Here is a 15,553-nt window from a genome sequence, read left to right as displayed (position 1 = left end):
TTAACTCACATTTGGCTCCAGTTCATGATTGGGCAGCTAACGCAGCTCTGGATCTATCTATCTGGAAATGGATCCTGTGAGTTGCACAGAGGTTCCCACATGTGGCCCCAGAGCAAGAGTATGATCATGCAAATACTACTGGGGCAGACTTCAACCTCTGCAGGGTGCTGCAGGACACAGGCAACACTGCCCACAAAAATGGAAAACCAGAACAAATGCCAGCATCAGAAGAATGTGTGAAGAAGAATGTGTAAGAAGTACACTAAACAGAAACAAAGAAAAGCATCTACTAACTGCAGTCGTACAGTAGTGCTCAACTCAGCAGTAACACAAGTTCACAGATTATTTTTTTTAATAATACTTATCAGAAACATGGCACTTTACATCTTCAGGGCACCAAATTTACAATGATTATTCCTCACAACTTCCCTGTGAGTTAGGCATTACATTGCAGTTACTATTTGACGTGGAAACAAGGCAGAGTCCTGCACAGTTAAGTTAATGAAGTTCAACTCACTGAAACACAGGGAGGCCCTCAGTGACTTGACTGAAAACGTAAGAGTGAGGCAGTGCTGATATTTTATCAGCTACAATTATTTTACTCTAGTCATTTACAAAGCTCAGGGTTCAACTCTGTTGCTTCTCCCCATACTCCCCTGCAAAAACCCCACCTTTGTTAAACAAGATAAACCAGCAGAGACTGGCTAAAACATGAGACCTGTAATAGGAATAGGAAAAACACCCTTCTTTAGCCTGCATTTGAATAAAGCCAAGAGAGCAGCTTGCCTGCCCAGTCAAATAGAACAGTTCCAACTTTAGTCCTTTATGACATCTCTGAGACAGCATTTCAGCCTTCAGCAATGAATAAGTATTTGCTTGACCCAAGAAAATCTAGAAGGAAAGAAAGTTTGGTAGACTGTCTCAGAAATTATGCTTATTTTAGTTGAATTGTTCTACCGAAGCCTGAGGAACTCCTGCATAGGAGGAAGAACTTTCCGGTTTAACTCTTAGTTTCACATGTATTCAAAAATCCACTTAATATACACATTTCTCAAGTAAACTTCTCATTTAGGGTTTTGTTTTTTTTTCTCCAAACAATGAAATAGAACAGTTTTGTAAACTTTAACATGATAAAAAAATAACCTAATTTTTAATAGACAATTATTAATATCATTTAATAATTTTCTACTGTAAATCAACTTTAGGAAACAAAGTATACTTGACAGTATGGCTACTGCGATTAATTCATCCTCTTAGAGCTTTCAGTTGAGATTTCTGAAAAGATACACCATCCAAGAAAGATTCATAGTCTCAGCCCCTAAAGGATCACAGCTCAGCTCAAGTCAATGCAGTCATTATAATTCATTCAGGCCAAGTAGCTAATCCATGGATTCCTTCATGTGCAGTACCAGTGATAATGGTCTGTCACCAAGTTGAGGGATGATCACGACTGAAGAGGCTTGGGTCCACATACTCTGAAAACCAAAATATGTTGCCTTTCCCAGTAGAGAGAGAAATCTTCCTTCTCATTTAATGGAAGATTCAATCTAACAGAATAATGGCTGTGCACTATGATGGAAGAATAAAGTAGTGGCTTCTGGAAGAAACTATCTTTGAGGGGTATGGGGAGGAGGGTGTGTGTGGTAGAGATAAAAAGGCAGAGCAGCCATTAACACTACTACCAACCGACATACGGACTTCTAATCCGAGATGCACTTTTCCATCTGCGAGTTGATATCTCATTACAACCTCTCCCTCAGGGAACTTTAAGCTTGGTGAATATACAGGAATTTTAAATCCACAAAGCAACTGTAGTCTCGGAAGGGGAGAAGAGAAAAAAAAAAAGCTCAGAAGTGCACTTTGTATATCCTGTCTCACAAAGGGTTAAAGTGCTAAGTTTGATATAGCCAAAAATTAAGCATCTCTCCTACTCCTTTATTTTTTTAAAGGAAACTTTATCTTTGGTTTCTTGTATCTTCTCCGTAATCTTATCCTTTGTTTCCTCCATCTTCCCTGTAATCTTATCTTTTGTTTCCTCCATCTTCTCTGTAATCTTTCCTTTTGTTTCCTCCATCTTCTCTGTAATCTTATCTTTTGTTTCCCCCATCCTATCTTGTATATATTCCTTTACTGGTGGTGGTGTGGACATGTAGCCATGCTTACGTAGATACTTAACAGTGATGGATGTTCCTCCCAAAGTCACAGTGTATCTGGCAGGAGTTGCAATCTTCAAGAAAACAAAGAGGACACCATATAAATAAAACAAGACAATACTATCTAGTAACAGGTATTTTTAATATTGAGAATTTATTTTGGCCAGCATCAGATACTACAAAGTTCTTCTATTTATAAGGAAATAGGCCAGTTTACAGTGCATTCCCCCAGAAATGCGTATTTTTTGACAAAATCAGCAGAGGCATTAGACTTCCATAAAACAAAACAACAAAACCCCCAAACCTGAAATCCTCTCTGTGCAGCTGGTGGGTCATGCATTAGGCATCTCAGAATGCAATCCAGAACAGACAGCGTGTAAACACAGAGCCACATAAGCAAAAAGGAAATACTGACATGAAGATATGCTTTAAATTCTAAAATTCACAAGAGTATAGGCATCTTTCAGTCCCAAACTAGGACTCACACGTAGAAAACTAGAGCTCTTAAAGGAGACCTTAAAAGGTCCACTAACCCAAGGCGCTACCAACCAGGTTTGTTACTCTAGATAGACTAACCTGCTCTTTCAGAACTTCAAAGAAAAGCCTACACAATTTTCCATTCACCACCTATTCTTGTGCTTCTACATCTTACAAATTTCTTCCAACACTGCCAGATCTCCCAGCTATAATAAAATCTTTATATTTAACCACATTTATTTATTGGTTTCTTCTAGGCACAGGAATAATTGGCAAGAGTAGTGCTTTCACTTTTTCTGTTTTTTTATTTTCCTTTGTGAAAATGACTCCTTTAAATACCAGTTAAGAAGTTTCTAAATGTGATGTTTTGATGAGTGGCATTTGAAGCAAATATAGTATTTTGGTTTTGCATGGTCTGACATGTTTCTCTAACAGATTGCGCACAACAGAGACCCAAACCTGAATATAAGTAACTGATTCCAATGGGCAACTGAAGTACTTGACAATGGTGGAGAGCTAAGGTAGGAAGACAAACTAGCGAATCCTCTAGGATAAAAATAACTGCACTTTCATCTAGAAATCATAAGGTGTTTAGGTTTTACCTCTTTATCCATGTTAATTACATCAGGGATATAGAGGAATAACTTGATTGTAATTAAAATCTCTGAGGGCAGAGAATAATTCTGCAGCAAACAAGTTATTTCAGAAATACAGATAAACTCCTTAAAGAAACAGAGCCTCTATAAACAGGGGAAGTTTAGATTGGATATAAGGAAGAAGTTCTTTACTGTGAGGGTGGTGAGGCACTAGAATAGGTTGCTCAAAGAAGTGGTGAATGCTCCATCCCTGGCGGTTTTCAAGGCCAGGCTGGATGGAGTCTTAGGTGACATGGTTTAGTGTGAGGTGTCTCAGGCCATGGCAAGAGGGTTGGAACTTGATGATCTTAAGGTCCTTTCCAACCCTAACTACTCTACGATTCTATGAACTTGCATGTGACTATTTTTACTACAAAATGAATGCTCAAGTATGTGTAATTATTAAAGAGAGAAAACAGTATTAATTCCTTCTGCTGTAAACAAGTAAACCCTGTTTAGTTCACCAGGCAAGATTTAGAGCTTATTTACAAACTGTAATTATACTTACTTTATACAATGCATATGCTGTTAGTGCATTTCCACTCTGGGAATTTTTCAGGATGTTCACCACGGTGTCTGGTAAGCCAATCAACTCTAGGAATGGAACAATGTTCACTCCTCTACAAAAGAGGAAAAATTGGCAACCTGAATTGGAATTTGAAACCCAAGCAGTGATTTATAGTACCATTTTCATTCTTTATTATACCAACTTTGCAATTTGATTGCTTAGCTGAAACAATACTTTGCTATGTACTCACAGGATTTATATTTCTGTACATATAGGCAATTAACATTCTTTTCAGCATTCCTAGATGTGACCCATTTATATTATCCCTGTTGGGCTCAGTAACTACTGACTTACCTGTGTCTCAGTTTATTATGTTTGGAGGTAAGCAGATATTATGGTGGTAAGACAGCTGCTCAGGCTCCAGTTGTGCAGGTTCAACTTCATGTTCTGTTTTGCCTAAAATTACCTTTTTGTTTTCTTTTTAAAATTTCAGACTAATCTGCAGCATGCCCAGAAGCACAGAATCCATACTTCAGTGTCCACTATTCACTTTCAAATACATCAAACAAATGGAATGTGGCAAAAGAAGAGGATGTGACATGTTACATGGACAAGACTTCAGAGATTTTGTGCCCAGTTGTTCTACCTTGTCAAGATGAGTGGAGGGAGCTCCTATCACAATTTCTTTCAATTTGAAAACCAGGGAAGCTAACATCAGCACTAAATTTAAAAAAGACCAGACAGCTCATCTTTACGTTACAGTAGAAAGCTACTGCAGAATGCATTTATAGAAGACCCATCTTTCCAATGTTTAGAGATGTAGTAGTTATTATTAGTGTATCTTTACCCACTGGTACTAATATTTTAAGCATTCTTCTGTATGTGTGTACTTTAACATCAGGAACCATAGCAGGCACTAAGTTACTAGAAGCTACAGTCTGAAAGCCTATCCCCAGAACAGAAAATGGAGACATAGTAAGATCTGAAAGACAGCATTAACTGTGTTATTTCATAAACCACCACTGTTTGGTCTCATATCATGAGCAGGCATTCTGAAAGTTATTTTTCCACTTCAAGAGGGTGCTGCTCCTGTGGCATGACGAACTGAAGCTTTGTTATAATTACTTTCTAGTTAAATATTCCCATCATTTTGATCTGTCAAATACTTATTTTAGCAGCTAACTTCATTGTTTCAAGAAAGCAATCTTCATTCAGTTTGAAATGCCTAGATGTAAGCATCAACCTGAATTCTTCCAAAGCAAAATATTTTTATAGCTCAAGACCTCTATTCCTCGGACACGAGCTAAATTTAGAATGACATTTGGATCTATAGCTCCTAGAAAGGGCAATTATGCCAGCTGGTTAGAGTAACTAAAACAAACACTTGTGTGGTAAGGCATTCTGATGTCTAAGCCCCATCCTTACCACCACAAGCTACTGTTGTTTCATGCTTTCTATTATTAAATATACAACACTAGCAATCCAGAGATAAACATTTACTGATATTTAGCAAACCATCTGCAGATAGATAAAACCTACTTCATCTGACTAGCAGCTCATATCTGATATAGGTTTTTTTTTCCCTAATACACATTTTCCAGAATAGTATCTGGCACATGCTATAGCTGAAAGAAACTAACGCTAGAAATTTCTATTAATTCCTATTTTTTCTTTTAGCCATACAAATAATTAACTTCCAGTTAACAAGTCTGGCCTACAGTAGCAACTTTTCAGTGTTAAGGCAGGAAAGACAAGAAACAGAAGTAAAAGGGAAAAGATACACATGGCTTCTGAGGAGCTCAGGGTGAGGTGAACAACATGGAAGTCCAATGATGAGACAGGACTGAGGATGAAGGGGGAAAGGAAGTGATGAAATGACTCTCAAGTCCAACAACAAAAAAAGAACAGGTCTATAAAGATCTCACCTAGCATTTTGAAATCAGGATTATAAATCCCTATCTTTACCTTGTGGGAGTTTACCAATAATTTCAATGCCATCTACATTCATGCATCTTCTGGGAAGATGAGCATTCCTTCAAATGTCAACCAACATAACAGCAATAACTGCATGATAATAGCGTGTACATGACACTCATGAATCCTGTATATTTCTGATATTAATTTTATGCTTCAACTAAAAATGTACCCTCATTTCCCTATTATGTATAGATGCACTTCTTAACATATATTTCCCTTCACTTGTGAAAGTCAGTCTCAATTCAACAGCAGCATTGGGCACTACAACAAAATATCAACTTACTGCATGGCTGCATAGTAGAAGGATCCGAACCACACAGTGGAAGTCACAAGATGCACTGGAATCATGACTTTTCCATACTGTTTAAAAGTTTTCTTAAATCTCTGAACAAGACTAATTGATTTGTCTTGTAATGGATCAGGTTCTGAAGAATTGGATCCTACAGGACTCTGCTTGGGCGTATCAGTGGCTGAAGTCAAACGATTTCTCTCTTCTAGTACTTTGTGAGGACTGTCTGCTGGCTGTGATGAAGAAGCACTTTTATTTGAGGCAAAGCACGCTGCACCTGCATGAAGACATCGTTTAGGAGGGTCCAGTGCCAAAATCACTTTGCATCCAATATTAGACAACACTGATTGTCCTTTTAAGCACTGAAAGATACCAGTGCGAGGAAGAACCACGTATGTCCCATGTGCCAGCTGAGCAGCAGTATGTAACAGACTCCGCTGCATTCTGATGAACTGTGGCTGAGGTTTCTATAGAGAGGAAACAAGGAAAAAAAAAAAAGTAAACAAATTGCATTTCAATAATCTATTTACTCCAATGCCACTCAAAATTCTCAAATTTTACATTGCTATTTTTCTACTTTAAAAGGTTTTCATAATCTGCCTTTTCAGAAATCGTTACCTTTACTAATCAGATAGTTTTAGATCAGTCTTCTTTAGCACTCTGAACTAAAATGGCCCCTTCACTTAACACACTCTGCTCCTCACAGCTAAAATGCTCATTCTACTCTCTAAAAACATTTTTGGATGTTTAGGACTATCTACTGCTTTTATCTACATAATTTAACACAGTTATTGAAAAGTTACCCTTGAAACTTCACTTCTAGTAGCAACTGAGAGTTTGAGTCACACTTTGAGCCTAAGCGAATGTAGTATGAACTCCCTGATGTGCAATTAATTAATTTTCAGTGTCAATACATTTTTAGTTTTGATGTAACCTTTCACGTTCTATACTCCATACACTCTTCTGAGCAGAGTTCACAGTAAAAAAAAATAAAATAATAAGAACCAATCAATAACCTTAATAGTAACAAACCTATCCATAACAGCCTGCCCATACACATCTGTTAGGCAGGGGGATGGTACTGTTGAATATCATGTATTAACACAAGCAAAATGAATTACAGTTTACAAAATATTACAATGCAAAGAATATTTTAAAACTGTGGATAACCCAGTTAACTTTATGATTTTGAATACTTAACAGGTATTCCTGAAAGTTCAAATGAACCACTGAAAGATTCCCCACAAGAGAGGAATTTTGTTTGGCATGTACAGACATCAAGCCATCATATGCTCCCCCCCAAAATGCATGCTTCAAACTAGTGAATTAAATGCTCTCTCCTTTCCTTTTTACAATGACTGCAAATTATAGAATTTTGTTTCCCTCCAAAAAAAAAGGTTGACTCATCGATTTTATGTAACAAATACCAGTTAAATCATTTATATTACAACTTTTCAATCTTCCTGATGCCTTTACTTTAATTATTGTACCAATTCTTGATCCAAACTAGAAATCATTCAAGTTTAATTGAAATTCCACTGTCATTTTCATCTGCTTCCCTTCACATATAGCCTTTATTTAAATCAGGTGTTTTGACAGTGAATTTGTCTAGGCTGCTGAAAATTATTAATATTTCATAACATAGGCAGGAGTTAAAGAAAAAAAATGTAATTAAGCCATACATACCCCTTATTACTTTCCAGACATGCAACAAGAGAAATACGGTAAGGCTTGTATCTTCAAAGAGTTGCAGCTTTTCCACTAGTTCTCCACTTCTCAAATATATGTCTGAATATATGGATGTCTCTGCTAACGCAGAAAAAAGGCATGTTTAGAGAAACGGCAATAAAAGCACACTAGTATTAAGAAGATTTTTGGTTAGCCTGAAACCTTGCTTACTGAAGAAATTGTTGGTATAAATTCCCCTTTGGATACAGACACGCTAATGGGGTTTTTTTCTTGTATAACTTAGAAGTTCCTCAACTGTGAATTACTCTTTCCTTCCAAGACAAAATGCATCTGTTGGATCATTCCTACCTGTATGTTTCCTAGGTATTTTTATGCTATTGTTGTGCTTGAATTAATGGCAATTACTAAATTACAATGTTTGATGTGAGGAATGGTTTCAAAGTCCCTGGGAACCTCAGTGGTGCACGTGAAGCATAGACATTCACTTTTGTTACACTCATACCAACAGGAGGTATTGCATCATCGGGGGGGAAAAAGGAACTCTTGCCTCTTGTGATCAAGCAGTTACTGGGTTCTGTTGAGTTATGAACTCACTGGGAGAAAAGGAGTACTGCTGCTTATAGAACAGTAAATCAGGTACAGGTACTGCCTCTCAATGAGTCAGTCTTCTGTAAGAATTCACTGGAAGCAACAACTGCATGTGGTATCTCTGGTTTTACAAGCAGCAGACATTCTTGCCGACTTCTCAGCTCTAAATGCTTCTCCAAACAAAAAACAGTGAAAATGCTCTGCAAAGCTCAAGTGTTAAGATGGCATTCTGTCACAGACCAGCTACCTTACTGATTTATAGAAATCGTAACAACAAACTGGAAGAAGACAACTATATTGCTTCCATATTGCTACTTACACTCCTTTCCTGAGGGATAACACTCTCCACAGAGGACTATTTTCCCCTCTCACCAATAGTACACAACACTGAACATCAGACCCTAAGCAGATTTTTGTAATATCCAGCCAGTAGACTTGGCAAAGGTAACTATCCATCTAGAAGAATTCAGAGCTCTTGAGTCAGACTTCTGCCATTCATCTACTTTCAGTGGATGGTACCCTGCTGAAAAATACCTGTTCCAAATGAGCTTTTAAAATTGCCACCATACAGCATGGGGGAAACCATGCTAGCACTCTGATTTTGGTTCATTAACTCTGTTGTTGTCAGAACTCTGCATTCTGACAGCCTTGGAAGGAGCTCATTCTTCTGTACAGAAGCAAGAAGAAACTGAGTATTTCTGAATCTTCTCATTCTCATGTAGCATATATAGCAGCATTTCTCAGAACACCATTGCTAGTTTTTGCTGTCTAGCACCTACCTGATGGCACAAAAGTAATACCATACCACACCTCTGATACACCTGGTTGGGATTCTTGGACATCCATTTAGTTCCTGAAGGCACCTCTGTCTCATGGCAAGCTATTAACAAGCCCTCAGACATAAAGAGAGTGCTCTAGCGGCCTCTTACGGAAAATATCAGCTTCTCATTACTGTGCTAGAGGGTTTAGCAAACTCTTGTACTTCCATTATAATTTACTTTGGCATAAGCCTGATGTACTGCAGGAGTACCATATCTCTTGAATTTGCTAAACCTTTGCCTTCCAGTGATTACTAGGAAGTAGAGATTAGATGTGCTTTTGTTCCTGAGGACTCTAAAAGCTCAGGATCTTTTAATACCAGAGTTGGTCTATGTGAGTATCGCAAATTCATATGTTTGGATGTGTCCTACAGGAAAAAAGAAACAAGGGATCATTGGAAAACACAGAAGTAATAAGGCAGGCCAACATAGGTACAGCGAAGGCTGCTATGGATATCTGCTGTTGGAAAGTGAAATCATGCCAGAGATGCTGCCAGATGAAACTTTCACTGGGGTAATTTGTATAAAAATAATTACCCTGTTACAATTAAGTTTTTTTTTTAGATAACAGAGAAGTTAAAAGACAAGAATGTGGGTACACTAAAGTTTTTGCCATCTTGTAAGTTCTTTTGTAAAAGAGGTCAAAAAGCATCTGAGGGAACTGAGGGTATAGTATATGTAGAACACACTGGCTTATTTTCTCAGTTCTACCAGAAACACTCTGAATACAATCTGTAAATATGGATGACTTTAAAATATTTTTACTTGTTCTACTACTGTTTAAAAAAAGAACATTAATTATACCACAGGAGAGTTCCCAATGAAAATCCATGAGCTTTTTTTCACTCCCAAGGGATCTTTCTACAAAAACAGAGAACTGATTAACATTTTTGTAATTTTTAGTGTAAAACCAAGCAAACTTTGAGGCTTCTGGGTCACACATACAGAATTCTGAAAGGACACAAACCAAGTTTTCAGAAATCCTCTCCAGCATAGTGTGCAGTCACTACCAATGGATGGGAAAATGGCAGTGTATAGAGACTTTTTATTCTTTTAGTACTTTTACAGTGTATGAATAAGTATTTTATATTTTGGCTTTTATTATTATTGCAGTGTCCCTGATACAATCTCTAAACTAAGAAACTTGGTTATAATTTAAAGCTTTGGCATCACTAGCTATCTTATCTTGTCTACTATTTAGAACTAAAACCACAACACCACATTTTAAGTTAAAGGGAAAAATGCAAAATAAGTGAACTCGTTTACCAAAATACCCTAAAACATTAGTCCTATCCCACCTCCATCACTTCTAATCTCTAATACCTTCACTCAGTAAATGCTATAACTTTAAAATTGATTATATTACTACATCTCAATATTGATGTGAGTGGATTCAAGCCAACAACTTGTTTAGCCTTGCTTTATCTAAACTACTCTTGTTCTTACTAAAATAAACCCAGTGAAATCAAGAAAGTAGAATAAACCTTGATAAGGTCTTTACATACACAGCAATCTTCAGATACCTAACACAACAGAAAGTAGCCTTAGAAAGAATAAAAATTCTTGTAGACATTTATGGAGTCTGAACATTGGATCCAGAAGGCACAGTAGGAGAACCTAATGCAATGTCTGTGTGTCAAGTTACAGATCTGGAAGGCTAAACAGGAGGCTTAACAGCTGATCTGCACCCAGTCAACATGACAGCAGTATCTCCATTTACTTCCATATAGGAATGCGTTAGATTTTAAGCACACAGCTAAGTGTTATTTAAAGCGTGAATGGACTCTCCAATTCTTCTAAAAGAAAGTACCACAATCATTTGTGGTGCTTTTTGCTCTTCAGAACTATATTTTTAATAACTGGCGCTATTCCATCTTTCAACTGTTTCCCTGCTTTGCAGTGGTGAACTGGTGCACTGGGTTTCTTCATTCAGAAGTTTCATTCTGCCCTCTATTGAATTTTTACGTAAGTACACTTCTTTTACTACAAAAGGTCTCTACTCTCCACAATTTCTTTCAGCAAGTGTAAATTTGCTGGATCACCTTCTATGTTGGTTCCAGAGTCCTCAAAAACAACAGGCACATGTCAACGGAAGGAGAAGAAAAAAACACCAACAACCCTGCCTTTTAAAGTGCTATCTGATTTGATTTTTTTCTGTCCATTTTTGCCCCAATGATGTATCTGCAATAAGCAAGTTAGAGAAGTTATGCTTGAACATGTTAACTAAGCTTAAAAAGAGGCATATACATCTATGCTAAGAAGTTCAAAACCAGGATTGTACTTGTCTGCTTATTATTTTGCCTTTCTGCACATTACTTTTCACTTTAAGCTAATGATAAAATAAGATCTAATTCTCTCTCCTTTTCATTCCACTCATATAATAACTTTCCCAAGCAACTCCTAATAGCCTCTTGTCTCCCAACACATCATTAGGTCATTCCACTCAAAACACTTGTGTTTTTCTGTCAGAGGATAATTAACATGGAGGAGTGTGTGTGGTGGGCTGCAGGTTTACAAAGCAGTGGGAAGCTTCTACTAAATGACTAAAAGGGGCTGTGGAGGGTTGTTCACATAAGGAAGCCTCATGTGAGCAGTTTCCTGCACGTGGCTTTGAATTCTTTCAGGAGAACAAAAAAAACCCAACAAAAAAAAAAAAAAAAACAGAACAAAACAACCCAAAACCCCACAACTACACTGGTGAGGGGTCAGATGCTAAAACACAAACACACAAATTCACAGACAACTTTTCTGCACCTCACTGAAACACTGTTTAAAAATCTCTTTGAGTCTCCTCTCTCCATGGTTCATTGAACTTTAGCAGATTCCTCACCTCTTAACTTTCATTGAGCATCTCAAGAGCTCTGACTCTACATTTTAAGACATGCTAGAAGGCATCAGAAACATAACTATTAGTTACACCTTGAGGATTATGATAATTTCTTTTATGAAGTTCTGCTACCTCTCTTTAGAGTTCAGAGCTCCTGTGCACATCTCTTTTCACTAGCAGAACCATCAGTAACAGTCAAAAAGATTTAAGTCAAAACTGAACTCCACCTTGCTCAGGAATTCCTGCTATTCTTACTTTGGGTTCTAGTAGCCAAGTTCTTTTCTTAATTCATAATCTTTCTGCTCACCCAGGACTTTGCTGCCATATACAATTTAGATTATACTATTTAAGCAGCTCTTGGAGTTACAATCAAATATTTATTCCTGAAAAGTCTAATGAAACAACTGGAGATACTCTGCATTTATTAAGGATATGCTTAAACTTAGATCTTCACATTAACTTTGTACAGCCTTCTGCCTCATCTTCCATTGTGATTACCAAAATGGTTTCTTTTCTAGCCATGATAAATGTCATTTTTGCCACCTTGGATCTTTGCAGGCCTTGTCTCATTGTCCTCTGTCTCTTCCCTCCATAACTTAACCGTAAACAACAGCATTGGCTGTAATAATATTTTAAATGCCAATTATACTACGTAACAATTTTACAAAGCACTTAAAACAACAATCCTCAATAAGTAGTAAGTCTTTACTCTACAAATACACCCAAAGTTCTTCTAAGACTTTCAAAAAACATCCTCAAAGAAAAGCTCTGAAGCCTTCCAATTAGAAACAAAGTAGGAATAAGTGTAAACCAGCCCCTTCCCCTCCTCCCTCCCTCCCTGCTTCAGTAAGAGCAGAATTCACATTCTAGAAGCATTAGGTACAAGATTTCTTTCTTTTATTCTCTCACCACATTTATTTCACATTTCCAAGCTGAAAAGCTGTCACTTTTTCCCAGCAAAAAATACAGAACGTTCATCTCCTAGCAGAATTACTGTTGGCAGACGTTCACTTCCAGTATAAATCTTTTCTAAATATTCAAAGTAAGTGTTGAATTCTCTGTTGTGAGTTCAAACTTGCCCATATGGGGAAATATGTGTAGTATCAATCAGAGTATCTTGAAAAATTATGTGTGAAGGTGCTGATCATAACATTTACAGAACACACACATGCTCAAAACCACACTCTTCATCTAATTTTTAGTAAATGCTATTCCCCATGTTCTCTACAAATGAGTGTGAACGGTTCCTATGAAGGTAGTATTATTTTTATTAAGGTCTTGATATCGGAGCAGATAAACTTTCTAGCTCACTATTAAATTTAATGCCTTTCATGGCATCTATTGCATAGTGAACACAACTGCTAATGTTGCTAGCCATGGAAGCAACAAAGTGATGCCATCTACAAGTGTCCAAAATAGCATCAGACTCACAGAGCTGTCTTTATACCAGAAGGAGCTCTGATGGGACTTCAGTAATAGGACCCTAATAATGCTTCCACTCAGTGTAAAGTAGCAGATTTACTACCTTGCTGTGTTCAGACTGAGAAAGGAATCCTGTGACTGCATGCTGCATTATATGAGATATGAACAACAAAGCCCAAGGCTTGTGTTTCAGCACAGAAACATCACTCCATCAGAAAGTACTACACTAAGATGCCATCCAATTTTAACATAAGCAAAAGCAGCTTTTAAATCTACAAAATATTAAGAGCAAGTAGTTAAGTGACTGGCATATGTTGGGGCTAAGCACTACTGTTACGGGTAAAAGATATAGCCTGGAGAAGATGTTAGAAGATGTTAGCTTTAGATGATGAAGATGTTAGCCTGGAGAAGAGAACACTACCTGGAGACCTCATAGCAGCCTTCCAGTATCTGAAGGGAGGCTATAAGGCTGCTGGGGAGGAACTCTTCATTAGGAACTGGAGCGCTAGGACAAGGGGTAATGGGTTAAAACTTAAACAGGAGAAATTTGGATTGGATATAAGGAAGAAGTTCTTTACTGTAAGGGTGGTGAGGCACTGGAATGGATTGCCCAGGGAAGCTGTGAATGCTCCATCCCTGGTGGTGTTCAAGGCCAGGCTGGACAGAGCCTTGGGTGACATGGTTTAGGGGGAGGTGTCCCTGCCCATGACAGGGGGTTTGGAACTAGATATTTTAAGGTCCTTTCCAACCCTAACTATTCTATGATTCTGTAAGATAACTGCCCTCACATCCTACTCAACTCTTTGACCAACCACTTTTGGAAGAGGCTTACAGAGCTGCTGTACAGCCAATTATGTTTATATTTGTAGCAGCAATAGCATCTTGGGGTTTAGGTAGATTGAGGAACACTTTCAGTTCAGGACTAGTTTTGGTAAGGAACTCTAGGTCACTACGTATACTACCTTCTAAAGTAACACTTTATCTTTTGGGCCAGCTTGTAGAAGGCATTTCAGAACCGCACATAAATTAAGCTGAAGACATTTATGTCAATACCTGACATAAATCCATATTTGACTTAACAGCTTTAACTAAATTTCTTCCAGAAACATCCTTCCATCAGAAAGACTTCCCAGTCTGACTCCCTGGATAACTCTCATAGTTAACTACCAGAAGCAGATTACTAATGAGAACTGTAACTAGGCAACTTTGCCAAGAGGGCTGTGGTCTGTTCACAGCCAGCCACTATGCCTCCTATGGATTCAGAGACCTCTACAAATAGTCCTTACGAAACGTAAGAGGAAAAAAAAAAGTGCTGAAAGCTCAGGACGAGCAAATAAACATAGTTTTACTAGTGAACAGGTAAGAGAAGGGAAAACCAGACTTCTCAATTTTGAGATTCTCCTGCTCCGTGAAACCAGCTTTTTGCTGGTATTTGTTACATGCCACAGCAAGCCACATTAACACCCGTGCAAAACATTTATTAGGCAAGAACACATTTGTACAGCCACTTTAAGTTACCTAAAAAGTCAAGACAAGCACAGAATCAGGTGCCTCGGGACAGCAACACCCAAAGGAATACAACCTAACTACGGCCCTTTAACGGTACAACTTGTCAGAGACTCGCGGCCGCCATTTTTCACGCCAGACAACACGCCCCCCTGTTTGGTAAAGAGCAAGCGGCCGGGGGCGAGGCGCAGGGCTCCGAGCGGACCGTCCTCACCGGCCACCAGCGGCCGCAGGGCAGGCAGCCCAATCCCCGCAACTGCAAAACCAGCTGGGGCTGCGGGCACCCGTGCGCTGCGGGCCCTGCCGCTCCCCACCACCGGCCGCGCTCTGCCCCTTTCCCCCACCGCCGCCCAACTAGGGGACCTCCGGGGGCCGCCGCTCCCCTCGGCCCCACTGCATGGGTACCTCGTGTCCCAGAGACCGCTCCTGCACCTCACGGGCCCTGCGCCACGAGACACACCACGCGGCGGTTTCACCAACGACCGCGGCGCCCGCCACCTCCCCCGGGCCGGCCCGCGTGCGCGGCAGGGAAACGTGCAGCACAGCCCGTCCCCACCATCACCTTGAGGCCCGGTGGGACCCGACCGCGCAAGCGCGCAACTCACCCACCGCTCGCACAGCCTTCTGGGGCTCGTAGTCTTGTCCCGCCGCCGGACGAGACCGG

General features: G+C 39.0%; 1 protein-coding gene across 1 annotated transcript; it reads right to left on the bottom strand.

Moving 5' to 3' along the window:
* Positions 1 to 1,676: 1,676 nt before the first annotated feature.
* FAM210A (family with sequence similarity 210 member A) lies at positions 1,677 to 7,838 on the bottom strand. Its single transcript, XM_057397417.1, has 4 exons — positions 7,726 to 7,838; positions 6,034 to 6,506; positions 3,774 to 3,885; positions 1,677 to 2,227 (listed from the first exon to the last, which is right to left on the bottom strand). The coding sequence occupies exons 2-4, from the start codon at positions 6,480 to 6,482 to the stop codon at positions 1,928 to 1,930; spliced, it is 861 nt and encodes a 286-aa protein (XP_057253400.1). The 5' UTR covers positions 6,483 to 6,506; positions 7,726 to 7,838; the 3' UTR covers positions 1,677 to 1,927.
* Positions 7,839 to 15,553: the final 7,715 nt, after the last annotated feature.

Source organism: Pezoporus wallicus, unplaced genomic scaffold (genome assembly GCF_028554395.1).
Source record: "Pezoporus wallicus isolate ANWC-B61680 ecotype Strahan unplaced genomic scaffold, APGP_CSIRO_Pwel_v1 contig_227, whole genome shotgun sequence".
NCBI lineage: Eukaryota > Metazoa > Chordata > Aves > Psittaciformes > Psittacidae > Pezoporus > Pezoporus wallicus.
The sequence above is the reverse complement of the archived record's forward strand: the minus strand, read 5'-3'. Positions and strand labels throughout refer to the sequence as shown.